The 26,262-nt window shown below is 37.4% G+C and overlaps 8 protein-coding genes and 1 long non-coding RNA gene across 12 annotated transcripts; 4 read left to right on the forward strand and 5 right to left on the reverse strand.

Moving 5' to 3' along the window:
• Nucleotides 1-538: 538 nt before the first annotated feature.
• On the forward strand, nt 539-2,680 carry AT4G26920 (START (StAR-related lipid-transfer) lipid-binding domain-containing protein; the record flags this gene model as incomplete). Its single annotated transcript, NM_118826.1, has 5 exons — nt 539-958; nt 1,078-1,152; nt 1,253-1,463; nt 1,902-2,269; nt 2,369-2,680. 5 exons carry the CDS (start codon nt 539-541, stop codon nt 2,678-2,680), a joined length of 1,386 nt encoding a protein of 461 aa, NP_194422.1.
• A 405-nt stretch (nt 2,681-3,085) lies between these two features.
• Nucleotides 3,086-4,937, forward strand: MYB97 (myb domain protein 97). The gene is made up of 3 exons (NM_118827.2): nt 3,086-3,583; nt 3,737-4,385; nt 4,466-4,937. The coding sequence occupies exons 1-3, from the start codon at nt 3,278-3,280 to the stop codon at nt 4,678-4,680; spliced, it is 1,170 nt and encodes a 389-aa protein (NP_194423.1). The 5' UTR covers nt 3,086-3,277; the 3' UTR covers nt 4,681-4,937.
• Nucleotides 4,768-8,263, reverse strand: AT4G26940 (Galactosyltransferase family protein). Of its 2 annotated transcripts, none has more exons than NM_118828.4 (11): nt 7,774-8,263; nt 7,256-7,352; nt 7,102-7,166; nt 6,797-7,008; nt 6,664-6,727; nt 6,501-6,573; nt 6,259-6,379; nt 6,076-6,163; nt 5,863-5,988; nt 5,651-5,757; nt 4,768-5,567 (listed from the first exon to the last, which is right to left on the reverse strand). In NM_118828.4, the coding sequence occupies exons 1-11, from the start codon at nt 7,893-7,895 to the stop codon at nt 5,419-5,421; spliced, it is 1,224 nt and encodes a 407-aa protein (NP_567762.1). In that variant the 5' UTR covers nt 7,896-8,263; the 3' UTR covers nt 4,768-5,418. The 2 variants fall into 2 exon arrangements, with proteins under 2 accessions (NP_567762.1, NP_849454.1); NM_179123.3 differs by having other exon boundaries at nt 4,933-5,567; nt 5,863-5,914; nt 7,774-8,204.
• Nucleotides 8,264-8,898: 635 nt separating this feature from the next.
• Nucleotides 8,899-10,006, reverse strand: AT4G26950 (senescence regulator (Protein of unknown function, DUF584)). Of its 2 annotated transcripts, NM_001203922.2 has the most exons (2): nt 9,724-10,006; nt 8,899-9,601 (listed from the first exon to the last, which is right to left on the reverse strand). In NM_001203922.2, exon 2 carries the CDS (start codon nt 9,583-9,585, stop codon nt 9,151-9,153), a length of 435 nt encoding a protein of 144 aa, NP_001190851.1. In that variant the 5' UTR covers nt 9,586-9,601; nt 9,724-10,006; the 3' UTR covers nt 8,899-9,150. The 2 variants fall into 2 exon arrangements, with proteins under 2 accessions (NP_001190851.1, NP_194425.1); NM_118829.4 differs by having other exon boundaries at nt 8,899-10,006.
• Nucleotides 10,007-14,176: 4,170 nt separating this feature from the next.
• Nucleotides 14,177-15,161, reverse strand: AT4G26960 (uncharacterized protein; the record flags this gene model as incomplete). The annotated part of the gene is made up of 2 exons (NM_118830.3): nt 14,177-14,839; nt 15,100-15,161. The coding sequence occupies 2 exons, from the start codon at nt 15,159-15,161 to the stop codon at nt 14,431-14,433; spliced, it is 471 nt and encodes a 156-aa protein (NP_194426.2). The 3' UTR covers nt 14,177-14,430.
• Nucleotides 15,013-17,974, forward strand: AT4G26965 (NADH:ubiquinone oxidoreductase, 17.2kDa subunit). Of its 2 annotated transcripts, none has more exons than NM_179124.2 (9): nt 15,013-15,336; nt 15,726-15,782; nt 15,933-15,985; nt 16,112-16,163; nt 16,445-16,507; nt 16,584-16,643; nt 17,058-17,100; nt 17,240-17,290; nt 17,486-17,974. In NM_179124.2, the coding sequence occupies exons 1-9, from the start codon at nt 15,225-15,227 to the stop codon at nt 17,547-17,549; spliced, it is 555 nt and encodes a 184-aa protein (NP_849455.1). In that variant the 5' UTR covers nt 15,013-15,224; the 3' UTR covers nt 17,550-17,974. The 2 variants fall into 2 exon arrangements, with proteins under 2 accessions (NP_849455.1, NP_001031728.1); NM_001036651.1 differs by having other exon boundaries at nt 15,125-15,340; nt 17,486-17,890.
• A 451-nt stretch (nt 17,975-18,425) lies between these two features.
• ACO2 (aconitase 2) lies at nt 18,426-24,137 on the forward strand. The gene is made up of 20 exons (NM_118831.4): nt 18,426-18,879; nt 19,188-19,292; nt 19,371-19,531; nt 19,637-19,729; nt 19,808-19,993; nt 20,193-20,354; nt 20,454-20,598; nt 20,688-20,830; nt 21,129-21,185; nt 21,268-21,347; nt 21,440-21,515; nt 21,621-21,806; nt 21,888-21,955; nt 22,039-22,157; nt 22,368-22,489; nt 22,626-22,724; nt 22,804-23,283; nt 23,366-23,464; nt 23,541-23,783; nt 23,867-24,137. The coding sequence occupies exons 1-20, from the start codon at nt 18,585-18,587 to the stop codon at nt 23,933-23,935; spliced, it is 2,988 nt and encodes a 995-aa protein (NP_567763.2). The 5' UTR covers nt 18,426-18,584; the 3' UTR covers nt 23,936-24,137.
• AT4G07735 lies at nt 22,134-22,389 on the reverse strand. Its single transcript, NR_142154.1, has one exon. It is a non-coding gene; the product is annotated as an other RNA (long non-coding RNA).
• AT4G26980 (RNI-like superfamily protein) lies at nt 24,054-26,230 on the reverse strand. The gene is made up of 6 exons (NM_118832.4): nt 26,047-26,230; nt 25,779-25,906; nt 25,523-25,692; nt 25,183-25,260; nt 24,843-24,987; nt 24,054-24,725 (listed from the first exon to the last, which is right to left on the reverse strand). Exons 1-6 carry the CDS (start codon nt 26,150-26,152, stop codon nt 24,321-24,323), a joined length of 1,032 nt encoding a protein of 343 aa, NP_194428.2. The 5' UTR covers nt 26,153-26,230; the 3' UTR covers nt 24,054-24,320.
• Between the last annotated feature and the right edge of the window lie 32 nt (nt 26,231-26,262).

A 26,262-nucleotide genomic window follows, 5' to 3' on the forward strand; every position in this document is an offset into this window, starting at 1 on the left:
TATATTTTCTATAAATACGAATGACTATGACGAAATAGAATATACAGCTTTTTTCTTTATTATGTAATGAAAAAGATTTAATTGAAAAAATAATTCTTTGGATAATAAAGAAATTTTTCCTCTTTGCACTAGATTTAGAAAATAAAATTTCATACTTGCATCCTCCCCAATCAGATCCCTTGTAGTTTGCTTCACCTAAGACACCAGTTCTTGCATCGCAAATATTTGATACAGGTTAGTAAAATATATACAACTTTTCAATCATCTCATTTATCTTTTGATAATTTTTATTTTTATATTGCAATTTTTGAAATGTATATTTTTAAAAAAAGGCTTTGATAAAATCTCCAACCCCTTTAAGGGAAATAAAAATATGTGTGCATTTGAAATGAGGGTATTTGAAATTATATCAGGATAAGATCTACTTTGTCATATCAAATATGTTCTTTAGTAAAATTAAAAAAAGGTAACTAGATCTATGTTATCCAAAACCTTTAATTCCTTACTAAACGTTTGTAACACGAATTACAGGTAGACCATGGCATCTCAAAAAACTTTGACATCTGAAGATGGAAACATCAACCAAACCGAAATTTTGTCTGAGGCCAATGAGCTGCAGTTCGAGAATGCTGTTTCGCGGTCTGACAATGAGACACTCAATGCCTTCACAATGTTATTGGATTTTTGGAGAAATCAATTCCCGAACGTGTCCTCGTACTTGCTTAACTTATGGGTGGTCTTGGCATGTATAGTCAACGAAATTATTGCTTTAGCAACGCTCGAGTCTCCTTTGTGGAGGAGATCACAACGTGAAGAGATGCTGACTCTGAACGAATACTACTCTCGATTCTTTCCTTGGTACGCAAAAAACGTCCCAAGGTTTGTCCATGAGGCGTCAAGAGCTTCTGAAGTAATCCACGTTGATGCTTCATGGCTTTTGACAAAACTTAAAAACCCTGTAAGTCTATATATTCCTTCAAGAATAACTAACTAGAATGAATCATATTAATTTCTTGTTACATGTATAGTAGAATTAGGGTTTAATTTATTTTTCTTTTCTATCTATACCTTTTTTAGATGCGTTGGGTGACTATTTTCCCATCACTCGTTGGAAATGTGTCAATCGAATCAAGCAACGACGATGTTAGGATGGTATAAAACGTTTTTTCGATTAATATATTAATTTTTTCCTTTTTTATTTCAATTATATTCATTTTATCTTTAATAATAGCTTTCATTTGTGGACATGTAGATCATTGATATGGAGTTTCTGACATTAATTACCCCGGTCATTCCGACCCGAAAAGTAAAAGTTCTCCGATATTGTCACCGTATAGCAAATGATACATGGATTATAGCGGATATCTCCATGTACTTAAGCTCCTATTCAGACGATTTACGACCTGAGTTTCTCAGATTTCCTTCTGGATTTATTATTAAACATGTAGCAAGGATATTCAGAGGTACACTTTTTTCCGTTTTACAATACTATATATAGTATCGTTTTAGCCTATTACTACTTTTTTTTTTTTTTTGTTATCACATTAAGTACTGTTTGAAAACATTTGATATATATAAAATATCTAATTTGATGTTAGAGAGAAGACTAAGTTCAATCGGTTAAACGTATGTACGTAGGTAACTATGTTGGAACACTGGGTTTACAAGGAGGATGCAATTCTAAACCGGTTGAGGCCTTACCTCTCTTCTGGTTTAGGATTTGGTGCCAAGAAATGGCTCGTCGCTCTACAACGATACTGCTCCAAAACTACTTATGTTCCATCAATGACTATGGGGAACCAACTTCTCTCTAGTAGTAAAAGATTTTCTGTTTTATTTTTGATTAGTTCAGATTAACCGTTTTCTTATACTGACATAACCACCATGGTATACTCATGCAGTAACTAATTCCGCCGGTAAGAACAACTTGCTCCAAGCATCAAAACGTTTGGTTCACATATTTTGCTCCGGTACGTGTGGGGTAATCGGGAACCGAGGGAGGTGGCTCGGTGCGGGTCGAAGGTTTGACGTCAGAGTTTCCAGTCTAGAGAGTCGGGACATGATAAGGCACCCTTATGGTATTATTAGCGCTAGCGGTTTGACTAAAATACATGCTAAACCGGAAATACTATTTCCTTTAATCTACGGTGTAAAGAAACTAGAGATACATAACCACTTACGATTATCTGGAAATGATTTAAAACAAGTCCTTCGGATCACAAGAGACGACATTACTTCGAGGAATGACGTCTCCCTATTCAGTTTCCGGGTACGTAGATAAGATTATTTCTTATGAAAAAACAAAAACGATCGAGTTATACATATTGTTCACTAACGTAAAATATAATTAACACGTTAATGAATGCAGCTGAATAATTCTACGGAGGTGTTTTTGCTTCAAGAAGCATACAATGAGGCATCATCGTCGATGGTGATCCACTCCATACTTGACGTGTCATCTCTTGCGAAGATTATAAACGGTGACCGTTCCTACTCCTTTACCTATCCGTGTGGATTCACCATAATGCCGGGCCAAAACTCCGGCGATGAAGACGCTGGATGTGTTGTGTCTGTTGGATTTCTGACGATTGCAACTGAAGAGATTGTAGCGAATACACTGGTGAGTGATGTGGAGAGAGGAATTTATCTGCTACTATTACAAATTTCGAGAATGTCTTAGCGGGAAATCAGTAACTCCGTTAAAAGCTTTCATGCGTTTGGCATTTTTTAATATGTTGTTTGGAATTTTCAAACTTTTTAGTCGTATTATATCAAGTTCTATGTATCCACATACAAACTTATTCTACACCTTTTAATATATTGGCATTAATTATCTCTACCAAAGAAGACAAATTCACATGCATTTACACAAACTTGCTAAAGATAGATAAAAAAAAATGATTTACGTAGATAAAGCAAAAAAAAAAAAAAACTTGAGATTTATATATCTAATGAGTTGGCTTTATACGAAAGTAAGCCAAATATACTCAAGGGGACTTTTTGTGTTGTCTCCAGAGAAACAAACTCTGGCATGTCTCTCTCTTCTCTAATCTAAATATCGTATATCCTCTGTTTTTATTTATAGGTTCTGCGTATATTACCAGAGTTAAATCTTTGTTCCTTTTACCTTCTTGCTCCTTGTCATTTGTCAGAGAGGAGAGGTAACAAAGACCGAGTATGGAAGAACTCAGGGGGTGAATATCATTTTGTTGGTTCCAAATCTTTTTTTAAGACCCCCCCTGACGTTCTACCAATCACCCGGGACGCAGAGGGGGCAATGATCGTGTACGGTGGGGGAGCATCCGAGGACGGTGAAGGTGGAGGGGTGGTTCTGAAGAAAGGGCCATGGACGGTGGCCGAGGACGAGACACTGGCGGCTTACGTACGGGAATACGGTGAAGGGAACTGGAATTCTGTTCAGAAGAAGACATGGCTGGCTAGGTGTGGCAAGAGCTGCCGCCTCCGCTGGGCTAACCACTTACGACCTAATCTCAGGAAAGGCTCCTTCACCCCCGAGGAAGAACGTCTCATCATACAACTCCACTCTCAGCTAGGCAACAAATGGGCTCGCATGGCTGCTCAGGTTAATGATCAATCCTACACTTATATAAATCTGATAAAACTGCATTGCTTCTCTCTGTTTTCTAGGCTTCTTAGTTCTTCATGCTCTCTTCTTCTTCTTCCAGCTCTCAAAAAACTTTAACCATTGTCTTCTTCTACTGTTTGTTTTGAATAGTTACCAGGCAGAACAGATAACGAGATCAAGAACTACTGGAACACGAGGTTGAAACGCTTCCAACGCCAAGGCCTCCCTCTCTACCCTCCAGAATATTCCCAAAACAATCATCAACAACAAATGTATCCTCAACAGCCCTCCTCACCTCTCCCGTCCCAAACACCTGCTTCTTCCTTTACCTTTCCTCTCCTCCAACCGCCTTCTCTGTGTCCCAAACGTTGTTATAACACTGCCTTCTCTCCCAAGGCCTCATATATTTCTTCTCCAACCAATTTCCTTGTCTCGTCTCCGACCTTTCTTCACACCCATTCCTCTCTTTCCTCCTATCAGTCTACCAATCCGGTTTACTCCATGAAACATGAGCTCTCTTCAAACCAAATTCCATACTCTGCCTCTTTAGGAGTCTATCAAGTAAGCAAGTTCTCAGACAATGGGGATTGTAACCAAAACCTGAACACCGGTTTGCATACAAATACCTGTCAGCTGTTAGAGGATCTTATGGAGGAGGCCGAGGCTCTAGCTGATAGCTTTCGTGCTCCTAAGCGGAGACAAATCATGGCTGCGCTTGAGGACAACAACAACAACAACAACTTTTTCTCGGGAGGTTTCGGACATCGTGTTTCTTCCAACAGTCTATGTTCCTTGCAAGGTAATAATAATCAGACAACTCAAAATGCTTCAATCTGCAAAAACAAGTGTTTGAATTTTATTTTATTTTGATTGACACAGGTTTAACACCAAAGGAAGATGAGTCTCTCCAGATGAACACAATGCAAGATGAGGACATAACAAAGCTTCTTGACTGGGGAAGTGAAAGTGAAGAAATCTCAAACGGGCAATCCTCTGTGATAACAACAGAGAACAACCTTGTCCTTGACGATCACCAGTTCGCTTTTCTGTTTCCAGTTGATGATGACACCAACAACTTGCCAGGGATCTGCTAGAGAAAGACGAAACAACTAAATGGAAACATGTTCCTGATTGTACAATTAAAATCCTGAATATACCTGTCAAATATGTTATTAAAGCAATATGATCCTCATGTATAGAGATCTTAGCATTGTTCATCTGTTACATGCTAGTGGACATCCCAAATGATTCACCTGACTCTTTCCAAAACACTCAATTGCTGAACTAAGCATCTCCCGCAAGTGGAATATACCTGCCAGAAATCATTGTGTACACATTCCTCTTAACCAAGAAAAGTTTTTATTAAGCTTCTGAATTTCTTCTCATATGGTCTAATCTTTATTGACTAGTTTTGTGTTTCAAGTACACACATAAACAACCCATGTTTCACCACAATCATGGCAAAGGAAAAAATGAACAAAATAGGCAAAATCCAAAAAGAAATGAAGAAGAAAAGCTCAAAAGGCAGAGAAAACGCCTCAATGAAATGACTCTGAAGGTGCACTCATGGAGTCCGCCTTTGCAGCTAAAATCTGCATTTTCTGTGTGCAAAGAACTCCAGACCTTCAGAGAATTGAGAAAAGCATAAAGAAACAAGAAAGGAGGGCAAAAAGCACCCTTCTCATCTCAGTTCACAAGATACATACATACATACATACATACATACATATATAGAGAGAGTTTGACTGTGTGTCTATACTACCAAGTGTAGACTGTCGAGCGGATTTGTCTCTGTACTCTTCTTCCTCAATGTGTTTCTTTAGTTATTGTGTTCAGAAAGATGCAGCCAGAAGGGCCTTTTCACCTTCTCCACACCTACGATGAACATCCTTCATCCTATCCGCTGATCTACAAATCCCACTGCAGCTCCAATCGAACGAGGCAACACAGATGTTGCCCGCCTGCGCCTTCCACTCACAATCTGCAGTTTCTCATTGATCAACAAATGGAATCGAGAAAACTTCCATACTTGGACATAGATAAGGGAACTTGAATTTTTTTTACCTGTTGTACCACAACATAGCCTACGGTCATCTACATGCTCCACATCTAATCCAAGAAACCATGATCCTAAAGAGACATCTTCATTCACATATTTGTGAAGTACGTTTCTGTATACACAATTCGTCCTTGGTTAATACACAATCAGCGTATGAGCGTTTAAGCATAAAGCAGATTAATTTTTTGGATTGTCAAGGCAGTGGGAAATAACTCACTGGTTTATCGATATGTAAGACGCCAACTCCCTGGATATTGCATAGAGCTGACCTGTGGCATGGCGGAAGTATTTGTTACCCTCTTCTCCAAATTTCCAGTATTCGGGTTCATGATATCTCACTCCTCTAAAATTGGAAATTTCAGAGAGAGATGAAAGTGAGACAAACATTAAAAATGAGGAGTGGTCTCTTGAAGGAAGGTGAACAACTTACTTCTGAGCAAGAACAGGTCCAGATTTCATGCAACCAATGTACACTCGGGGCTTCATCCGGTATCTTGCTAATTCTGCTCCAAGCGTGGCTGCAGAAATATCCATGACAGAAGTGAGCAAAGGCACAAACTTGAGATGACAAGAAACAAAACAATTCAGATACTTTAAGAGAGTTTATATTCACCTATATTTACATGCACATCATCATCGACTTTGACGTAGAAGTCTGCATCCCACATTGCAAAAGCCGTGGTAAAGTAAGTTTTAGTCTTTGCTGACAGCTCGAGATAACCTTCAACATGATCCTGCTCAAACAAACATAAGAATTTAAAAACAGAAAGCCTGAATATCGGTAAAATGTGACTGCCGTGAACCTGCCCACAACAAGTATAATTCCATGAGAAAAATGACCCGCACAAGTCTTACCAGCCTCAAGAAGTCTCCATGTTTACTTTCTTCAGCCTGAATCGCTCTATCAAGAATTCCACCGGGAGTAGAACTGCCCACAGAAAACACTCAATCAGGAAATCTCTAACCGAATAAACCTCGCAAATAACGATTTTTGCCACTCTTATGGTACAAGTTTTACCTATGGCCTATCACAAACCGCATCACGATCCCTTTCTCTTCCTCGAGCTTCTTTCTCTCCTCACCTAAAGAAGACACATGTTTAGTCCCAGACAATATACTTAAGGCTGAAACCGCTGCTTAGATCAACATACCGGGAGGCATCCAAGTAGCACGGACTGAATCCCTGCGCTTTCTGCTGCTAAACGCAGTATTAACACCAACAACCATCAGATACTTTCTTTTAGTGACAGTTTCAGGGAGCTTAAAGTCATCAGAAACTGGTGAACCATTCATGATAGATTCTTGCGCAGCTCTTGCATCGGCCAGTTCTGTTTCCAGCTTTGAAATCGTTTTATCAAGCGTTCTACACAACACCATTGAAGCAAAACCAAAAAGTTCAATGCAAACCCGCATTCAAAGTCAAAAAGAAGTTCTAAATCATATGATTTCCACTTACTGAATTGCATCTGGACTCTTGTAAACATCTCCAAGGATGTCTTTCGATTCACGCTTTAAACCCTTCTGATAAACAGAAATAATGCTATGAAACTCAGGAATCAAAAACTCCTCTAGTGCTCATGACTATCAATTCACCTAAATTAGAAACTTACTTTTGATGAATCACAGTCCTCAGACTCTAACCGCAGCCGTTCATCTGATGCTACTGTGTCCCTTGATACAACATTGGATTCAGGCTCTGGCCACATTCTATTAACAAACACAGTCTGATTAGTCTACTATTAGACGATCAACAGCTTGCGATTGATTTTGGTTCTTCCATGAACTACTTTGTCCATAAAGAATATACTTTTGTCTATAAATAAATCTCAGGATGTACTTTTCGTTACCTTTGTGAAGAATTACAACCTTTCCAATAGTGAATGAAATTAAAAAATTTGCGAAACAAGAAAATTTAATCACACTTTCCCGGAAAAAATTGGACCCAAAACTTTCACAGCATGAATTTTCACGAAAAGTCGTTAGATTTACAAATCTGGGTGTTTCGAAAATGAGATAATTTTACCCACCGACAGTCCTAAAAGAGATAAAAAAAATTCCCGGGAAAATCGTATAACTGAAGAAATAAGAAAAGAATAAGTGAGTTCATTAGAGAGCATTGTTTTGTTACCTGTCGGAGAAGAGAATTCCTGCGCAGAAGAAACCGATACAGAGAAATAAAGTCCATTTCTTTGAGACAAAACTCTTCGAAGCAGAGAGCTCTAATCCTCTGTGATGATGCTTCAACGACATCTTTTTGTGCGTGTTTCTAAGCGAAACTATAAGAATCTATTGAACCCAGAAAGACAGACTCTCAAAGAGATACTAATAAACGAGAGACATCCATCTCACGAGACGACTTGTCCCGAGTCAAAACCGAGTCAACCCCAAACCAAACCAAACCCCAGATCCAGAAGATCGAGACTTTTCTCCTCGGAAACGAGAATGTAAACAGAGAAAGTATAGATCGTGATATTAGATTGATCCTATGAAAAGACGAATGTATGTGGAAAACGACAAGAGAGAAAAGCCGTGGCTTTGTGTCTTTGCCTTTGGTGCGTGGAATTCGAAGCTGGAAGAAGATGAATCGAATCTTATTTAGTTGCGATTTTAGTGTTGGGCTAATTAAAATTATATTATTATTTTTGCTTTATTAGTTAATTTTCACTTTACAGTAATAATATCAAGTAGATTGGATTAAGAGAAACTAATTAAAATTGAAGCTACCGACAGGACCACTCTACGCATAAATTTTGACCAACTAACCTTTGTCAAAACTCTAAACCAATAAACAAATCAAATTAGTTAGTTTTTAGGCAAAATATTAGGTGAATTTTGTCTTTCTTATAGAAATTTAGAGTAACCAGCTACATAAATATGAACTTTTATGTGTGTTTACTGTAGTTTTAAGAAAATCTCAACATGGTACGAAAGTTAAAACTCAATTTGCTCTCTCACATGCATGGTTCACAAAGCTGTCGAAGAATGGCGACAAAGGGAATCAACATTGACCACGTGTTCAGCACATGATCCTCAATCAACGATTTCCAACTTACAAACAACTCACCTCTACTTTTTTCAGATTCCTTTTTTTTTTCTTAATTAAGATCAATAGTCTTTATCATCGACGGTTCGAATCGTGTAACTCAATGAATCTTAAGCTCATACAATCTTTACTTGCAAGTCTTTTTTCACAACCTAACTTTAGGTTAAGAAAAAATTAATCTTATAACATTCATTTTCAACAATAGTTTTATTTTTGCCAAATCAAATCACCTACTATTTATTAAAACCAAAAGAAAAAAAAAATTCACCTATATCTGTATTATTGTTTTACTATGCCAAATCAAATCACCTATATTAAAAACCAAACGAATAAAAAAAGCCCCACCTATATATATACATCTTACCAAACTAGAGTTTTTAAGAAATGAAATCACCTCTAATAACTAAGGTAAATATCTAAGCATTCGGTTCATACATATCTTAACATTTATACAATCTTGGTCTACTCAAGAAATCCAGTTTGCTTCAATATTGCATTCCTTACTTTGCTCAAATCTCTTCCTTTCAGTTTTCTTCCAACTCCTTCCATAACTGAAGACGACGATGATGATCGACTGCGCCGCAGGAAATATTCCTCCGGTGACACATTCTCATCATCAACAACTTTCTTTGTCTTCTTTCTTTGAACCATTGACCAATCAGGGACATTGACAGGGACCGACTGTTGTCTCATAGGTGCCATTCCTTCTGTCCTCTGCCTCTCAGGAATCATTCTAGGTTCGCTTGGAAGTAAAGTTTGGGTTGAGAAAGAAGGTTTAGTCGTATGGTTACTACTAATCATAAACGGTGATTGATATCCATCAAGAACATCCCACACATCATCTTCTTGAAAATCTCCATCTCCCCATAGCTCATGCTTCATGTAGCTCTTCTCCATTGATACTCACCTGCTTCTACAAAACATAACATGACGACCAAGAAAGATCTTCGATTAAACAAAAACTCTGAGCTAGCCAGTAGTCACAAAATCGCAAAAGAGACAAGAATGTAAGAGAGAATCTACGTACGAACGTACCTTTTGACGTTTGATTAAAATGAAGCTTAAAATAATATTCTGAGATTATAAAGAGTGGAATCTGTGCCAAGAGAAGCAAAATAGCTTCAAATTTTGAGAAGAGAAAGGAAGAAAGTGACACAAGAGGTGTGGGATTGAAGAACGAATACGTAGATTGGTTCTTATTTTGTCTTTATAGATATGATCCAAAGACGTGGGAATCTATATTCATTATTCGTTCGCTCATTTATTATGATCATCAGTATTTGTTGCGTTCTGTCATAGTGATGAGTTTTAAAGGTCAAAAAAAGTACACTACATTGCTACACTAAAGGCTAAAGCATATGTAGCCAATTTTACTTTTAGTTTCTTTCATCACGGAAAGTAATTAATCATCATGAATTAAATTTACTCTGCAAGTTTTATATTAGAAAAATGGGTACCACATTCGATATATGTTACTGATTAGTGTCGATATATCACTTTTCACAGATTCATCCCCTTGAAAGATCGAAAATGTGGAGCCTGTGGCTTGACAAAGGTCCAATTCAGACGGCTGACTTGGTAATAGTGTAAGTTCTTTTGACAAAACAAAAGCTACAAGATACCAGCGTTTTATTGATAACGAAAGGCGACCATGCATGCATGTTACACAGTTGGTCTTGCTCAGAGCTTAATTTAATGAAGCCATGCATTTATAGATCTCAAAATTAATCTGGATTTCGCATATCCAACTTAAAAAGCAACCAAAAAACAATTACTTAAAAAAAGATTAAAAAAATCTTAAAACTATTATTCGTAAACAGAAGAAATGATTTTTTACTCGTGTGCTATAGTTTTTTTTTTCCTTATTAATTTGATACAAAAGATCGATTTTGAACAGAAGTAAAATGTCGATTTATAGATCATAAATATTCATTGGATATGTTGCTACATGTTTTTTTTTTCTTCTTCTTCTTATATTATAACCTAAAGTTTTCTTTCTAAGAGAATTAGAGGAAATATTATCCATGGCGGCTAATGTAGGCGTGAAAGAGTTGAGAAAGTGAAAACTTAAAAGTAGTAAACTAGTAATTTGATTTACTTTTTTAAGAAGAAACAAAACGTTTAGCTTGAAAGGAAAATTCTTCAATGGTTGACGAGTGTTTTGGGCCCTTTAATTTGTGTAGCCGTCATTCATCGAACTTTGTTGTTCTCTTATAGGAGTATAAAAAAAACAATATCACTCACTTCAAGACTTTTAACTTATCTTTGCTGACCTAATCAATTTGAGCCATGATTTGTGAAAGTGAAGGTTTTGGTATCTACTGGGCCTTCATCAACAATACATTTTGTGGTCCTAATTCGAAATCAACAAGCTCTCTCATGTGATTTGTCCAAGAATCATCGATGAAAAAAGAAGATGAGTTAGGAACAACCAACGTACAAAAACAGATGTACATGTCTACAAGCGAACCAAAGCTAAGCAAAAATATTTATACCACCAAAATTTTTGAAGACCATTTATTTATTTTAAAGTAGAGATTATATGAACCTGAAAAAAGAGTAGTAGTTAGAACTATTATGACTAGCATATCAGTTTTTCTTGTATAAAGCGAATATTATTTTTAACAATTCATTAGTGGTTATATCCAGTAAAAGAGTAGATGTTAGAAATGAACCTAGAAGCCACATCCGTTAGGTGAAAGAAAATCTGTATGCTCAATCTTGATAATGCATACCATAATGCAATGATCTTATCCACTTATACGAAAACCCCAATTTTAGTTAAAGGCTAATCATTCATCATCTCATATAGAAGTTATTGAATTGTTTTGATGGCCACTCTGTTACTAGCTATTCTTCACTGCCTTAATCTTCTTGAAAATCTTGGACGATGATTGAAGAACATCCCACACATCATCTTCTTGAAAATCTTGTTTCCCGATAATGTTGTCACTTCTCACCCTCATTTTTCTGTTTAGTCTACTGTCTTCATCACCGTTTTCCGAGACATATCGAGCCGCTTCAAGTTCGGAATTTCTTATAATTTTGGTTCAAGTTCGGAATTGATTTTTTATGTCATACCGAACCAAACTTTGTTACTTCTAAACCGAACCTAACCGACTCACTTATTCCAAAATTATATCCAACTTTTTAGAGAATTGAAGTAAACTAATTGGATTAGGTTTTTAAGGACAAGTGATCGGCAAGCATAAAGATTTTTGGAATTAAAAATTTTGATTTTAGAAAATAAGGATATATATTTTTTTTAAAATAGGGATTTTAGAAAATAGGGCTATAAAAAATAGGCTTGAAAATTCCGAAAGAACTTTATGGCTCAGCTATGTTTCTTCTATGTATGCGTCTATATATATATATATATATATATGCATACATCTCTTATAACGGGCCTGCGTAATAGGCTTCAGCCCAATTTGTTTTCTCCTAATTTAACGAGGATTTTGTGTTATTGATCTCAGTGCAAAACGTACAACACTAGAATTTAACCCGCGGTACACCGCGGGGCTATTATGTTTTAAAAAATGTAAATTTATTTTTCAAAAGATTAACTGAAGATATATCATATTAATTTGTATTTTAAAATATAGATATCTATCCCTATATTATTTAGTATATGATTACTATTATTTAGGTTTCAAATTTTGAAGTATAGATATGAAAACATATATTTTTTTAAGTAACAATGTATGGTAGATTTTAAAATTTTGAATATTTTGTCTGCAGTATACCGCGGATCAATTTTTTATAGCTAAATTTTTTAAATTTTAAGTTATATTTGTTTTGTTAATATTGTATGTTTTTGTGTTTAAGGTTGTATGATTGTATTTTGATTGTTAATTTTATGATTTCATCCGTGATATACCTTTCTTTATTAATATTGATCAAAACCCGTCATCCCATATAAATCCGTCTATATTATCTCGTTAGCTAAATTATTAGTGTTATAAGATCCAAGAAAATAAATTATTATTGTTCTAATTCCAATAATTTAGGATCTCACCCGTGGTATACCGTTCCTTGAATGATTTAAAATTTATATTACTAATATAGATTTTAAATTTATCATATAAAGTATATGATTTCAAGTTTTGTGCTTTTAATTTAAATAAAAGAACGGTTTAAATGATGATAAATATAGTTTTTTTTCCTGTATCTGTATATGATTTTTTATGTGAATATTTTAATTATTATAAATTAGTATTTTTATTGCTATGCAAAATGTTGATATAAATATTTGCTATAAATCGGATCTATGCATATTTTGTGAAGTAAAATTCACGATTTTGTTTTTAAAAGATATATGAAAAGATTGTGTAGAGATTTTTAGAAACAAATTAGGCAAGATATAGTTTGGTTAATATCTTTTTTTATTTTTTTTTAACTAAATAATAAATGCCAGTGGCAGGCATTGTAAATAAGTCCCAACTCCAGGATTTATTTCACAAAATGGCTGCAAAAATGTATATGTAGATTGTGATAGATTCATGATTAAAGTTTGGATTGACATCAACTGAAAAAGATCTGAAGAGTATTTGTACAAAAAAATAAAAAGATAGCAAAAATTGAATGTCATTGAAGTCAACACTTTTGGATTTTTTGTCACTGCATATATCAATATTAGAGAAATGATCGTGTCTTGGATGATTTGAAAATTGTTCAACTTGATTATAAATAAACTATTTATGGTTTTATTTAATCTCCAAATATAATAATCCAACAACATTGTTATAGGCTCATGATTAAATATATAGAATTGATATAAACTGAACAAGATTTCAAGAGTATTCTTTTACCACATCAAGTCTTGGTCTTGGATTTTATAATTGTTTCCTTGGATTCTTTGGGTTTGGGGGTTTTACTTTTCTGATCTCTAATCGTTTTGTTGTCGATACTTGGGGGTTTTAGAGGTTTATGTTGATTTTAGATATTGTTGTATGGGATCTATCCTTTTCCGGTAAACCGGCGCTGATCTAATAAATACACACGTCACATCTCGGTTTTTGATTTTCTGGTTTCTCCGATTTTATAATCGTCTTGATTTTCCGTTATCGTCAAAATATGGTCGTCTTATTTTAACCTTTTATACACTATGACAATTGTTCGTCGTTGTTGTTCCAATTTCTTTCAAGTTTTCATTCTCATTCTAAATTTCCCACTACATTTGTCTAGAGAAATCCAACATCGCTCACGATATTGGATATCAAATTTCAAGATTACTGACTAACCAATAAATTTGCCCACATTCATTCATCGACAGAAAACATAGTCATCATAAAGGAGATGCAACAATAAGATGTTGAGGCTATAAAAAGCATGACCCGTATAACTCGCATATGCTTCAATCCTTGAAACCAAATGAGACCCATATATCGATTTGTAATCAGAGGAATGATAGACATTATATATGAGATCAATCTTGTATCCCCTTATCAAGGGTTGATTTACTTCAAAATCAAGTCTAGATAATTAGGTTAAAGTCTGAGAAATGATCCATATAACAACAGAACATGTATAATAAACATGTAGGAGTAATCTATGATCTAAGCCAAACAGGGAATATGAATTCAATTAACAAAGTGATATCAATCTACTGATAGATGGTGAAGAAACATGAATGAGATTCTGGTATTTATAAAAGTCTGATGAGTAGTGAAGATATTTCCCCAAAGAGTATCAGTTACAAAGTAATCTACAGAAGAAGGGAAATTTCACTTTAAGCTTCATTCAATGAGCAACTAAAACATCATTATTGTTCAGTACGTTGCTGTTACCATTAATAGATTCGAGTATAGAATTTGGAGAAGGGTTCAATTTCACCATCGCAGATCTCGCAGGGCCAAGTTTCTTCCTACCGATTCGATACGGACCGTAGATCTTGCTCAAGAGATGGGGCATCTGATCCATAGTTATCGTCTGCGGCGTCGCGGCAATAGGACTCTCGGAAGATGATGAAGGCGGGTCGACTGGGTCCGAGAGAGAACGAGTCAGGGGGAAATTGGATCTAGCGTTGTTGATTCTAGCGTTACGGATCTGAGCCAGAGCCCCTGGTTTCATGTAACGATGGAAACCGTCGTTTCTTCTCACCGGCGATCTGGAGATTCCTTTCATGGTGTAGAAGAGGATTGTGAGGGACCTGAGAAAGGATGATTGGGGAAACGAAGGGGGGCTCTTTGTAAAGGAAGGAGTGGGTGTGATGGAGAGGCGGGAAAACTGGAATTGGGAATTCGAGAGGCGGGAAAATTAAAATTAAGGTTTTGTTTTGAATAAGTAAGAATACGATACGTACGTTCGATAACCAGCTAATCCTGAAACTTAAACCGGTGTATTCCAATCCCTGGTTCATTTAATTAAACCGGTGATTAATCGGGTCGGATATTCTTCCACATTAAATACCCGTTACCGGGTCGGATTCTTTTTGATCCGGACGGAGCAGACTCGATTGGGGAACAATTCATTCTTCTGGGTGTGTTGTGTTTGAGTTTTTGGATCATACGAAGAAGAAATCGGCGGGAGAAGCTATGTCGAGGCTATGGGCGAGATTTGCGGGATTGTTCAGTAGCAAGAGTTTTATCGGAGTAGACAAGACTGGTAACAAGTACTTTTCCAGAATGGAGGAGATTGACGGATTCGGCGAGTATTGTTCTTCCAACCTCTTATTTCCTTAAAAAATCTTTTTTTTTGTTTGATTTATGTTGGAATTTGGTTATTGCGTGAAATTTATGTATCTCTTAAATTTGTCAAGTTGCTGAATTTCTTTGGTTTTCTCCGTACGATTTGATGAATCAGCTGTCTTTGCATATCGCGAGTTGCAGTGAAGCAAATGGATTTAGAAAAATTAATATCGTATTGTTTTAAAGAACATTGTCTGCTTCTTTTCATACATGAAAAGATTCAGCTAAGTGTGATCATGTAAAATGAAACTAACAGAGGTTATTTAGATGATCAAAACGAATATTAAGACTCTTGTAGAATCCATTTGTAGAGTAATATATTCTGATGTGCTTCTTTCTACTATCCAGTGAAGGAGAAAAGATGGGTCAAGTTTAGACGAGAGGAGGACCCAACCTCTATTCCTGGTAACTCTTCTTTAAAACATAAAATGGGTTGTTATATACGACCATATATTCATTTACTTGAGTGATGTCAGATCTGAAATAAGCACATCTATAAGATATATGGCATGTATACACGAATCTAGTTACATTTTTGTTTGATCAATGTTGTAGTTGAATGGATTTGTTGGCTGAATGGGCAGCGAAAAAGGGCTCCTACTCCTGAGGTAAGATAAACTCCTTTTTAACCAGAATTATTTGTGGTCAGCATAGTGTTCTTACCATGGAAGTTTTTCATTGCATACAGACTGGCTATGCTTGGCCTTTGATATTGGTGTTTGTTATTGGTTCAGGAAATGATTGAACTTGAAGCAAGGCGTGAGCGTGTAAAGCTTAATGTTGCTCGTAGGTGTTTCAGCTTATAAATACATTTTCTAAACTTATATCCTTTTAAACGTCTTAAAATTATTATTTCCTTGTGTCATTGATCCTTACTGCAAACAGTTTATGACTTTGAGGACTTGATTTTATGAACTTCGAAGTTGTGAATGAACAAAGTCAAGAATTATTTCTGTTTCTGTGTTAGCAAGTCAAGAAATCCGTATGCAAATTTTCCATTTAATATGTCGCTCAAGTTCAAGGCAAAACATTTATCGTTTTTCTTTTGCCTTTATTTCCTTGTCAAGTTCTCAAGAAGGAAGAGGAGGAGAAGAAAGCCAGAGTAGGCACCGGACGCAAAATCACCATTGGTAATTAACATTAGAGCCCAGAAAATTTGTTTCATTTATGAATTGGTAGCTTAATGTTCGGTCTCCTTGTGTAAAGGTAAAGTTGATGGTCCAGATTTGACAAGCTTTGTTCGCCAATTTCCACCAGATTCAAAAGGTATTACATTTTCTCTGCCAATAGATTAATTGAGTCACCATAGATGCTGATGACTAACTTCTTAGGAATCCCTTGTGTAAATTTGATAGAGATTATGATGGATATGCGTTTATATTTTTGTGGTGTTTGACCCATGAAATGGTGTCCATTGGCTGATGATTATAATAGTTTTGTGAAAGAAACATCTTTTGAATGTTCCCCATATAACCATTATGATTGCGGTAGCTTAAAAGGGCAACAAAATTGTTCTCATGCACCATTATATATCGTTTAAGTCATTTGTTGATTCAAGGGCTGAGGTTACTACAGTTGCTAGATTTCTTATAACCTTAAAAGAGATTATGGTTCGACCATAAAGTCGTGGAAGTAAGACTGACAGTTAAGTTTATTTCCTTTTTTTGTTAATGCTTTAAGGTGGTGAACCAGAGGAAGCTAGTGAAGAAGCAGATAAATCAAGGTGAGTCATCATGATTCATAATATCTCCGCACTAATCATATATGTGTTAAATCTTCTTACATTCTATTTTTTCCTGGATGCAAAGCACAACATCTTTCAGAAGACTAACATAACCACATGTTCTCACATTGCTTTACAGGGCCAAGGAACATGAACCCGAGATAGTTTCTGCAGAACCACCCGAACCAAAGTAAGTCTAGCCAACTTGACATTGTTAATCCTAAAGTTCAGATTCTAGCTCACGGATACGAAACATGACTCGTTCTTTCTGATAGTTACAGACTGCTACTATGCTGAAACTGTTCTCTATGAACATAAGTTATGTATTGTGTTTGGTATGCTTTAAATTAAACTAATGTTAATGTTGATGTTGATGATGATGCAGGACAACAGAGCCATCAGGATCTGGATCATCATTTAGGCCCGGGACATGGCAGCCACCATCCTAAACACATCTCTCTTCACGCAGATGACAAACCAACATACTATTCAATTATTTTGTTTGTTGTACTCTACACAACCGATTGGTTTGAGCCTTACAGATGAGCCATAAGACCAGAGAGCTTTTCAAGACCCTAAAATTGTGTCCTTTCACGCTGTCATTGAGGACTTAGAAGAGTCAAAATGAGAAGCCATCTTCTTATACTTTGTTTTGTTTAGGGTGTTTGTCTCTTGGCATAATGCTTGAGACTTTTAGCCTGCCTTGTCCTTCATAGCTGAAGAGGAGCCTAGCTACCTTTTGTTTCTCTTCGTTGACTTGAATAAAACAGTTTGATTGAATAACAGTTATTCATTTTCATGTCATGATGGTAGTGGATATAAGAAAAAACAAATACATAGAATAATTATTTTAATGTTTCAGAGGAGAAATCCTACTTGGCTTGTGCCAGACTCATAACCCAATCAAAACTTCGTATTACCAAAATAAGTGTAGTTCTAAATTTTATTCTGGTTTAGGCTGTAGTTATAAATTACTCATTTTAGTTTGTGAATATAAAATTACTTTCTGCAAAAGAAAATATTCTCATCTTTCGACGAAAAGCCAATTATTCGAATGTTCTCACGTTGGTCTGTAGCTGTAAACTTTATAGTTTATATAATAAGGTGTTCTACTGTTCTTATATAATTTGCAAGAACAAATAATATTAAATGCAAATAAAAAATAGTCAACGGTCCAAAGTGGATCATAAGCCGTCCGTTCGGTCGTCTGAACTTCATCCAACGGTTAAAAGAAATATACCTGACGTGGCCTTGGGCCATTGTATATTAGTAGTGAGTGTGCCCTTGGAAGGTTCTGTAAAATGTTTTATTCGCCTCTATCAGAAGCTTGACGAAATCTCTTCTCCGTCTCTCTCTCTCTTTCCCTCGTCCATTCCACGATCTTCTTCCAATCTCAAATCTCCCATTTTCTAGTGTTTCATTTTGATCCTTCTTCCTTCCTCTGGAGATTTCTCAAATCTCTTCAACTATTTTGATTTGCCGCCATGTATCGACGCGCCACTTCCGGCGTGCGTTCTGCCTCCGCAAGGCTTTCTTCTTCCCTCTCCAGGATCGCCTCTAGCGAGACAGCTTCGGTTTCGGCTCCATCTGCGTCGTCGCTTCGCAATCAGACGAACCGATCTAAGAGTTTCTCCTCGGCTCTCCGCTCCTTTCGAGTTTGCTCTGCTTCCACGCGGTGGAGCCATGGTGGGAGCTGGGGATCGCCTGCTAGCCTTCGCGCTCAAGCTAGGAATTCCACTCCGGTTATGGAGAAATTTGAACGGAAATACGCAACCATGGGTATGTCTGTTTGCTTTCTCTGACGTTCTAAGAATGATTGCTCTTAACTTGTGTGACAAGAATCTGTGTTTACCGCATATCTGCTTAGATCGATTTTTCGCTTTAAAATGATGATCTACTGATTCTGATATGTTCTGATTCAAAGTAAAACTAGCTAGATGAACATTTGATTTGCTCTTGCATTTTGGTTTATGATTTGTAGATTTAGTCTACTAAATTTCTTTTTTGTATATTCTAAAAGGACAAGCAAATTCATGTGTTATGTGTCAATTGAATTATGATTTTAATGTTTGATGTGAAAAACGCAGCTTCTGAGCATTCCTACAAGGATATTTTGACAAGTCTTCCTAAACCTGGTGGTGGAGAGTATGGAAAGTACTACTCGTTACCAGCTTTAAACGATCCAAGAATTGGTATGTTTCCTCGTGCCTCTATCTGTTTTGTATGTAATGGATTTCTGGTGAAGTTAATACCTTTTTGTGATAATGCAGATAAGCTGCCATTTTCTGTAAGGATACTATTGGAATCAGCGATTCGTAACTGTGACAACTATCAAGTCACAAAGGATGACGTTGAGAAAATCCTTGACTGGGAGAATACATCTACTAAGCAGGTTGAAATTGCCTTCAAGCCAGCCCGTGTTATCTTACAGGTTTGTAGCATATTTTTTCTGTACTTCTACACTGAAAACCCCTCCAGGCCTCTAAGACTGGTACAGATTAAGTCAGCATATGCTAACTTGTATTTTTTTGCCCAGGACTTCACTGGAGTACCAGTTCTAGTTGATCTTGCTTCTATGAGGGATGCAGTGAAGAATCTTGGTAGTGATCCTAGCAAGATCAACCCCTTGGTTAGTGAAGTTTCTTATTGCTTTACGGCTGTAATATGTTTAATCCAGCACTTCTCATATTTACCTGTATATATCTAGGTTCCTGTTGATCTTGTCGTTGATCACTCGATCCAAGTTGACTTTGCAAGGTCAGAAGATGCCGCACAGAAAAATTTGGAGCTTGAATTCAAAAGGAACAAAGAAAGATTTACGTTCCTTAAGTGGGGTTCAACAGCCTTCCAAAACATGCTGGTCGTTCCTCCTGGGTCTGGGATTGTCCATCAGGTACAAGATAACATGTGATGACAGTAAATTCTGGTTGCCTTGTTGAAAATTTTGAACAGGTTTTCTGAAACATAAGTGTGATTAGAGTATTAGCCTGTTTAATCTGTTTGGTAGACTACTAGATTTCAAGGGGTGCATGAATTTCATAATGCTGTCGAATGGTTCTGTTATGATAGCTTGTTATTATTTAATACTGCAGGTCAACTTGGAATACCTTGGACGTGTTGTTTTCAACTCGAAAGGATTTCTCTACCCTGATAGCGTTGTTGGAACCGACTCCCACACAACCATGATTGATGGATTAGGAGTCGCTGGGTGGGGTGTTGGAGGAATTGAGGCAGAGGCAGCAATGCTTGGTCAGGTGAGCTCATTTCGTCTGTACACCTTCACTTTTTATTTGTAAGTGTCAAATTTGCTTTGCCACTCATCTTAGTCATATGGTACTTCAAAAACTTATCAGCCCATGAGCATGGTGTTACCTGGCGTGGTCGGGTTTAAGTTGGATGGAAAGTTGAAGGAAGGGGTTACTGCTACTGATTTAGTTCTCACTGTGACCCAAATATTGAGGAAGCATGGTGTTGTCGGCAAGTTTGTTGAATTTTATGGTGAGAACCATGGCTGCGTAACTTTTTATTTCTGATGGACTATTATTTGGTCAGTATCCATGTTTTAACTTATTTCTTTCAATACGAAGGTGAGGGGATGAGTGAACTTTCACTGGCTGATAGAGCCACAATTGCAAATATGTCTCCCGAGTATGGAGCAACTATGGGTTTCTTCCCAGTGGATCATGTTACACTGGAGTACCTGAAGTTGACAGGAAGAAGCGATGAAACTGTGAATCCTCTCTCTCTCTCTCTCTCACTTTCTCTACTTTTTTATTCTTTCTTTTTTGGTAAAGTAAATCATCATGCCTAAAATGTGCTTTAAGTTTCAAGTTCTGGTACTTGTGGTTTACATGTGCTGAGGCTGACTATTGCTGCATAATCTGTTTCAAGACATTTTAAGGAGCTATCTGTAGACTTAGGTTGTTATGGTCTACAGTTTGCATTATCACGTGGCCTATTTTTTCTGTATCGTATCCTGTTTCCTCTGGTTTCTGTGACTCACATGATCGCCAACTTGGTTTATTTAGGTGTCAATGATAGAATCATATTTGCGCGCAAACAATATGTTTGTTGACTACAACGAGGTATGGACATTCTTAATCAGTTTACTGTATTTTATTTATTTTGACAAGATTCTCAACTCCAAATATCTGTACATTATTGCAGCCTCAGCAAGAAAGAGCATACACATCTTATCTGCAGTTAGATTTGGGACATGTTGAACCATGTATTTCTGGTCCTAAAAGGTATATTCACTTCGTTTTGATATTTAGAACTTTCTGATCCATCGCCGTACCTCCCTAAGGTTTCACTAATTACTTTATTTTCTGTTCAACAGGCCTCATGACCGAGTGCCTCTGAAAGATATGAAGGCTGACTGGCATGCATGCCTTGACAATCCTGTTGGATTCAAGGTGAGATGCAAGTTGTATTTACAACAAAAATCATTAAACAACCAATGACGTTGATTTGTTTTTTTTTTTTTGGATAAGTTGTAAGACTTTGCTTTTTGTTTCAAGGGTTTTGCAGTGCCAAAAGAAAAACAAGAAGAAGTTGTGAAGTTCTCATACAACGGACAACCTGCTGAGATCAAGCATGGTAGTGTTGTTATTGCGGCAATTACTAGTTGTACAAACACGTCAAACCCTAGTGTCATGATCGGAGCAGCACTCGTTGCAAAAAAAGCTTCAGATCTTGGCCTGAAGGTGAGTTTCCACCTTTTCTCTTTTCCCTGAGATCACTGGGTTCTGAATCCTGTTTTTACTGTAAGTGACGTTTCAATTCAGGTAAAACCATGGGTTAAGACAAGTCTTGCTCCAGGGTCTAGAGTTGTCGAGAAATATTTGGATCGAAGGTCTGTTGGAGTCAACGCTGTTTCCATCTGGATATCTTATCTGATCACGGAACATACATACTGAACGTTTACTTTCTCTGCAGTGGGCTCCGAGAGTCCTTGACCAAGCAAGGATTCGAAATTGTCGGCTACGGCTGCACAACATGCATTGGGAATTCTGGCAACCTTGACCCAGAAGTTGCATCTGCTATAGAAGGAACTGGTAACAACATCTTCATCAATACCAACATACTCTAAAATTGTCAGAACATGTTTTTTTTTTGTTCTCTTAGCATCTCCTTCTGCCATTTTCATTTTCTTTTCATCTGGAATCCTCGTCAATTGTGTTTCTCCACCAATAAATTAGTGCCCCTATATCGTCAGACTGAAGCTCACTTTTTGGTTGGTCCATTGTGCTTCCTCCGTGTCACAGATATCATCCCAGCTGCTGTGCTGTCTGGAAACCGAAACTTTGAAGGTCGTGTTCATCCACAAACAAGAGCAAACTATCTTGCGTCACCACCATTAGTTGTTGCTTATGCCCTTGCTGGAACGGTTTGTACTTTCCAACTTTGGATATCCTTAATTGGTGTGGCATCATAGTTCATCACCAACAAGATTGAGTAGTTATTCGCTAAGTAGTCTCATCAATCTTGAATTTGTTTCTATATATTGATCTCTACGATTACAGGTGGACATTGATTTTGAGAAAGAGCCTATAGGAACCAGAAGTGATGGAAAAAGTGTGTACCTGAGGGATGTATGGCCAAGCAATGAGGAAGTTGCTCAGGTACATTGGTGACATGCTTAGAGGATAAGCTATTCACTTTTAAATGTTCCTTGCTAACATTCCTGATACTCTTCCATAGGTTGTTCAATATAGCGTGCTACCAAGCATGTTCAAGAGCTCGTACGAAACAATAACAGAGGGAAACCCCTTGTGGAATGAACTCTCTGCACCGAGTTCCACGTTATATTCTTGGGATCCAAACTCCACGTACATTCATGAACCTCCGTATTTCAAGAATATGACCGCAAATCCACCTGGTCCTCGTGAAGTGAAGGATGCTTACTGCTTGTTGAACTTTGGGGACAGTGTAACAACAGACCACATCTCTCCAGCAGGAAACATTCAAAAAACTAGTCCTGCTGCAAAGTTTCTAATGGACCGTGGTGTGATTTCGGAAGATTTCAACTCATATGGAAGTCGAAGGGGAAACGACGAGGTTATGGCTCGTGGTACATTTGCCAATATCCGTATTGTTAACAAGCTCTTGAAAGGAGAAGTTGGCCCCAACACTGTTCACATTCCGACTGGAGAGAAGCTTAGCGTTTTCGATGCAGCAAGTGTAAGTTGAATCGTCAGACAGCTTCAACACATATATATAGATCCTTCTTTAAGTCCCTAACTCATTTCACATATGCTTTCAGAAATACAAGACCGCTGAACAGGATACGATCATCCTGGCTGGTGCTGAGTATGGAAGTGGTAGCTCTCGGGATTGGGCTGCAAAGGGTCCCTTGCTTTTGGTAAGCTTTACATTGTTTACAACAGTTGTCAGATTGTGGCTATGTCTTGTGATCGTAACAGTTAAGCACAAATTAGGGAGTGAAAGCTGTAATTGCCAAGAGCTTTGAGAGAATCCATCGCAGCAACCTGGCTGGTATGGGGATCATTCCTCTGTGTTTCAAGGCTGGGGAGGACGCGGAAACCCTTGGACTCACTGGTCATGAACGCTACACAGTCCACCTTCCTACAAAAGTTAGTGACATTAGACCCGGTCAAGACGTCACTGTAACCACTGACAGTGGCAAATCCTTTGTCTGCACCCTGCGTTTTGATACAGAGGTAAACTGGTTATATAGCAAACAAATTCAGTAAAATCAAAACTTCATTTGATCTGAGACTTGTTTTTGTGGGGACGTGCACAGGTGGAATTGGCATACTATGATCACGGCGGTATTCTACCATACGTCATCCGGAGTTTGAGCGCCAAGTGATCTCAAAGTGTTTTTCGCCTTTTGTTTTCTTCTTATGTTAAGATCCCAATAAAGCAAGTTTTGTGAGCATCTTTTTTCTTTCAGGTTACACTAAACCTTTGTTGGCAAGAGTTGCTATAAGAAAATGCAAAAATACACACTTCATTTTATAAACAGTTTAACGTATCTTTGACCGTAGCATCAATTGAAAGACCTGGAAACAAGATTAAACTGTTACAAACACTTTTCTCTAACCAGCCACTCTATTCACTTTTGCTCCCCAGAAACTGCTGTAAACTGATTGAACTTGACCACAGTAGAGAAAAGAGGCATGCATTCTTAGAAATCCACTCATCTTCCTCCTATATTTTCTTTGTCATACATTTTATGAAGAGAATCCATATTGTTAACTCTTGTGCAAAGATCTGGTAGCCTTTGATGCAAAAACCATTGCTTTGGCTTCGTCGCTTGACATCATCCAATCCCTCTCAGCACGACGTTGACGTTGCCTTGCATTCTTTGCACGTTTAGGGGCCATTCTTGCATCTCTCTCTGCAAATGCTAGTCTGAACTTCTCTGCTATTGACAGTTCATTGCTTAACGGGAAAGATGTGGGCTTCTGCACAACTCCAGTAACAACCCACGTCTTAGGATCAATATCTTTGACAAATGGTTCGTCCAGTGCAACATCTGGTAGTGCTTCTCGAGGAACCTCGTCTGCTCTGTACGCGACAAGTGATGGCTTGGGATTTACCACTATTCTTGGACACTCCGAGGATAACATCTCCAGTGAATCCTTATCAATTCGTGGCTGCAGAAAAAGCAAATTAAATGAGTACACTGAGTGGCAAGAGACACAGATGGAGAAAGTAGATTCTTTTGTTTACTGGTAGCTTATTAGTCAGTCTGTCAGAGGGACGATACATACCCAAACAAGCCAACGCAATGATTGACCACCATGGCCAATCTCTGAAGTGTCTATTTCTTCCCATGTTTCTCCTTCAACATTACTCAAGTTTGGCTTAAAAATACTCAAAGATCTGCGTGCCGTGGACTCACTGCTTGGGCATCCCCTGCAATATTAAATTTTCTCTCATTGCCTGTTTTATAAAGTTTGGTAGCCCTAGGCAAACCCACACACTGGGTTCAATTCTATCTTACTTTACCCAAATGATCACTTACTAAGTCATAAACAAAAAGACAAGCCACCCCAACAACAACACACTAAAAGCCAGTTCACTGCAGTTAGCTAGAGAAGTAAAATATACCCGCATCTAAGAGTCTCCAATGATCTGCAGTGTTGTACAAGCTCTAAGACGCCCATGGATGAGATTTTGTTGCACCGGCTGCATAACAAAATAAGGCAAATTATATGATACTTGAGAGCTAACGAGCACCACTTATCCAACATACAGAAGCCCCAAACTAAAGAACCAGCAAGACCAGAGCTACAAGTAAATAAACTATCCCAGGTTGCAAAACTCAAACGATACCCAACACAATCAGACATATGTGTGGCTAGCTTATCTTGTTCCCATCTCAAAGGAAACAGCTTATACAGAAAACATAGAGAAAGCATACTAAATTCTTAGCAAGCAACTATAATACCTAATGTCCACAGCTCGGAGAGATTTGCAGATTTCTGCCACTTTAGCTAAGCCAAAATTCGTAACATCTGAACCGCTAACATCTAGAATTTCCCAGGAACTGTCAGCCAAACAGATAATCACATCATCATCCAGCAGCTTTTTTCTTCTAGCAATTGCTGCAATCGACATCTGTTGCACATGAGTATGCCTTTGATTAGCAAATGGATATAGTACTAAACAGCTTGAAAGAAGAAAACACTGAAACCACAATTAACCTTGATGTCTGCAGGAAATATAACAGAGATTTCAGCTAAACAACGAATCATATCCTCCAAATGCTTCCCAATAACACCAAGACATGAGCTCACAAGAGATGGAGGTTTTGATTTCAGTGGAGACATTCCTGCGATTGAAGCAAACCATTGTCAAATTCCAACTCCTAATTACCACCAGCCATGCTTAGACCCAAATTCAGTAATCCATTCTCAGAACCCAATTTTAACCGAGCTCGAGAAAAGAAAGATTGTCGAAAGCGAGGCTTACGTGACGAAGATACATAAGCTGAAACAAGAATCTTATTCTCTGGTCCACGACCACGATTCGTATTCAAATCGAGATTCTTGAGCGATTTTGGCAGCTTTTCTTCCATCAAAATTCACCGCGAGATTTCTGATCGCCGGAGATTCTAATCGAGGAATATTAGCGGACGGCGGATTATATGAACTTCTAATTAGCTCAAACCGAAACATAACCGACTTA

Source organism: Arabidopsis thaliana, chromosome 4, assembly GCF_000001735.4.
Source record: "Arabidopsis thaliana chromosome 4, partial sequence".
Taxonomy (NCBI): domain Eukaryota; kingdom Viridiplantae; phylum Streptophyta; class Magnoliopsida; order Brassicales; family Brassicaceae; genus Arabidopsis; species Arabidopsis thaliana.

Bases quoted from the DNA above. Each gene is read 5' to 3' on its own strand.
- MYB97 (NM_118827.2), top strand. From the start codon at position 3,278: ATGATCGTGTACGGTGGGGGAGCATCCGAGGACGGTGAAGGTGGAGGG. The intron at 3,584-3,736 runs GTTAATGATCAA...TGTTTTGAATAG, and splicing joins GGGCTCGCATGGCTGCTCAG to TTACCAGGCAGAACAGATAA. The intron at 4,386-4,465 runs GTAATAATAATC...TGATTGACACAG, and splicing joins CAGTCTATGTTCCTTGCAAG to GTTTAACACCAAAGGAAGAT.
- AT4G26940 (NM_118828.4), bottom strand. From the start codon at position 7,895: ATGTCGTTGAAGCATCATCACAGAGGATTAGAGCTCTCTGCTTCGAAG. The intron at 7,009-7,101 runs GTAAGTGGAAAT...GGTGTTGTGTAG, and splicing joins AAGAGTCCAGATGCAATTCA to AACGCTTGATAAAACGATTT. The intron at 6,574-6,663 runs GTAAAACTTGTA...TTCTGTGGGCAG, and splicing joins CGGTTTGTGATAGGCCATAG to TTCTACTCCCGGTGGAATTC.
- AT4G26950 (NM_001203922.2), bottom strand. From the start codon at position 9,585: ATGGAGAAGAGCTACATGAAGCATGAGCTATGGGGAGATGGAGATTTT.
- AT4G26965 (NM_179124.2), top strand. From the start codon at position 15,225: ATGTCGAGGCTATGGGCGAGATTTGCGGGATTGTTCAGTAGCAAGAGT. The intron at 16,644-17,057 runs GTATTACATTTT...TAATGCTTTAAG, and splicing joins ATTTCCACCAGATTCAAAAG to GTGGTGAACCAGAGGAAGCT. The intron at 17,101-17,239 runs GTGAGTCATCAT...ATTGCTTTACAG, and splicing joins GAAGAAGCAGATAAATCAAG to GGCCAAGGAACATGAACCCG.
- ACO2 (NM_118831.4), top strand. From the start codon at position 18,585: ATGTATCGACGCGCCACTTCCGGCGTGCGTTCTGCCTCCGCAAGGCTT. The intron at 18,880-19,187 runs GTATGTCTGTTT...TGAAAAACGCAG, and splicing joins ACGGAAATACGCAACCATGG to CTTCTGAGCATTCCTACAAG. The intron at 20,831-21,128 runs GTGAATCCTCTC...TGGTTTATTTAG, and splicing joins CAGGAAGAAGCGATGAAACT to GTGTCAATGATAGAATCATA.
- AT4G26980 (NM_118832.4), bottom strand. From the start codon at position 26,152: ATGGAAGAAAAGCTGCCAAAATCGCTCAAGAATCTCGATTTGAATACG. The intron at 24,988-25,182 runs GTATATTTTACT...TTAATATTGCAG, and splicing joins TTGGAGACTCTTAGATGCGG to GGGATGCCCAAGCAGTGAGT. The intron at 24,726-24,842 runs GTATGTATCGTC...CTTTTTCTGCAG, and splicing joins CATTGCGTTGGCTTGTTTGG to CCACGAATTGATAAGGATTC.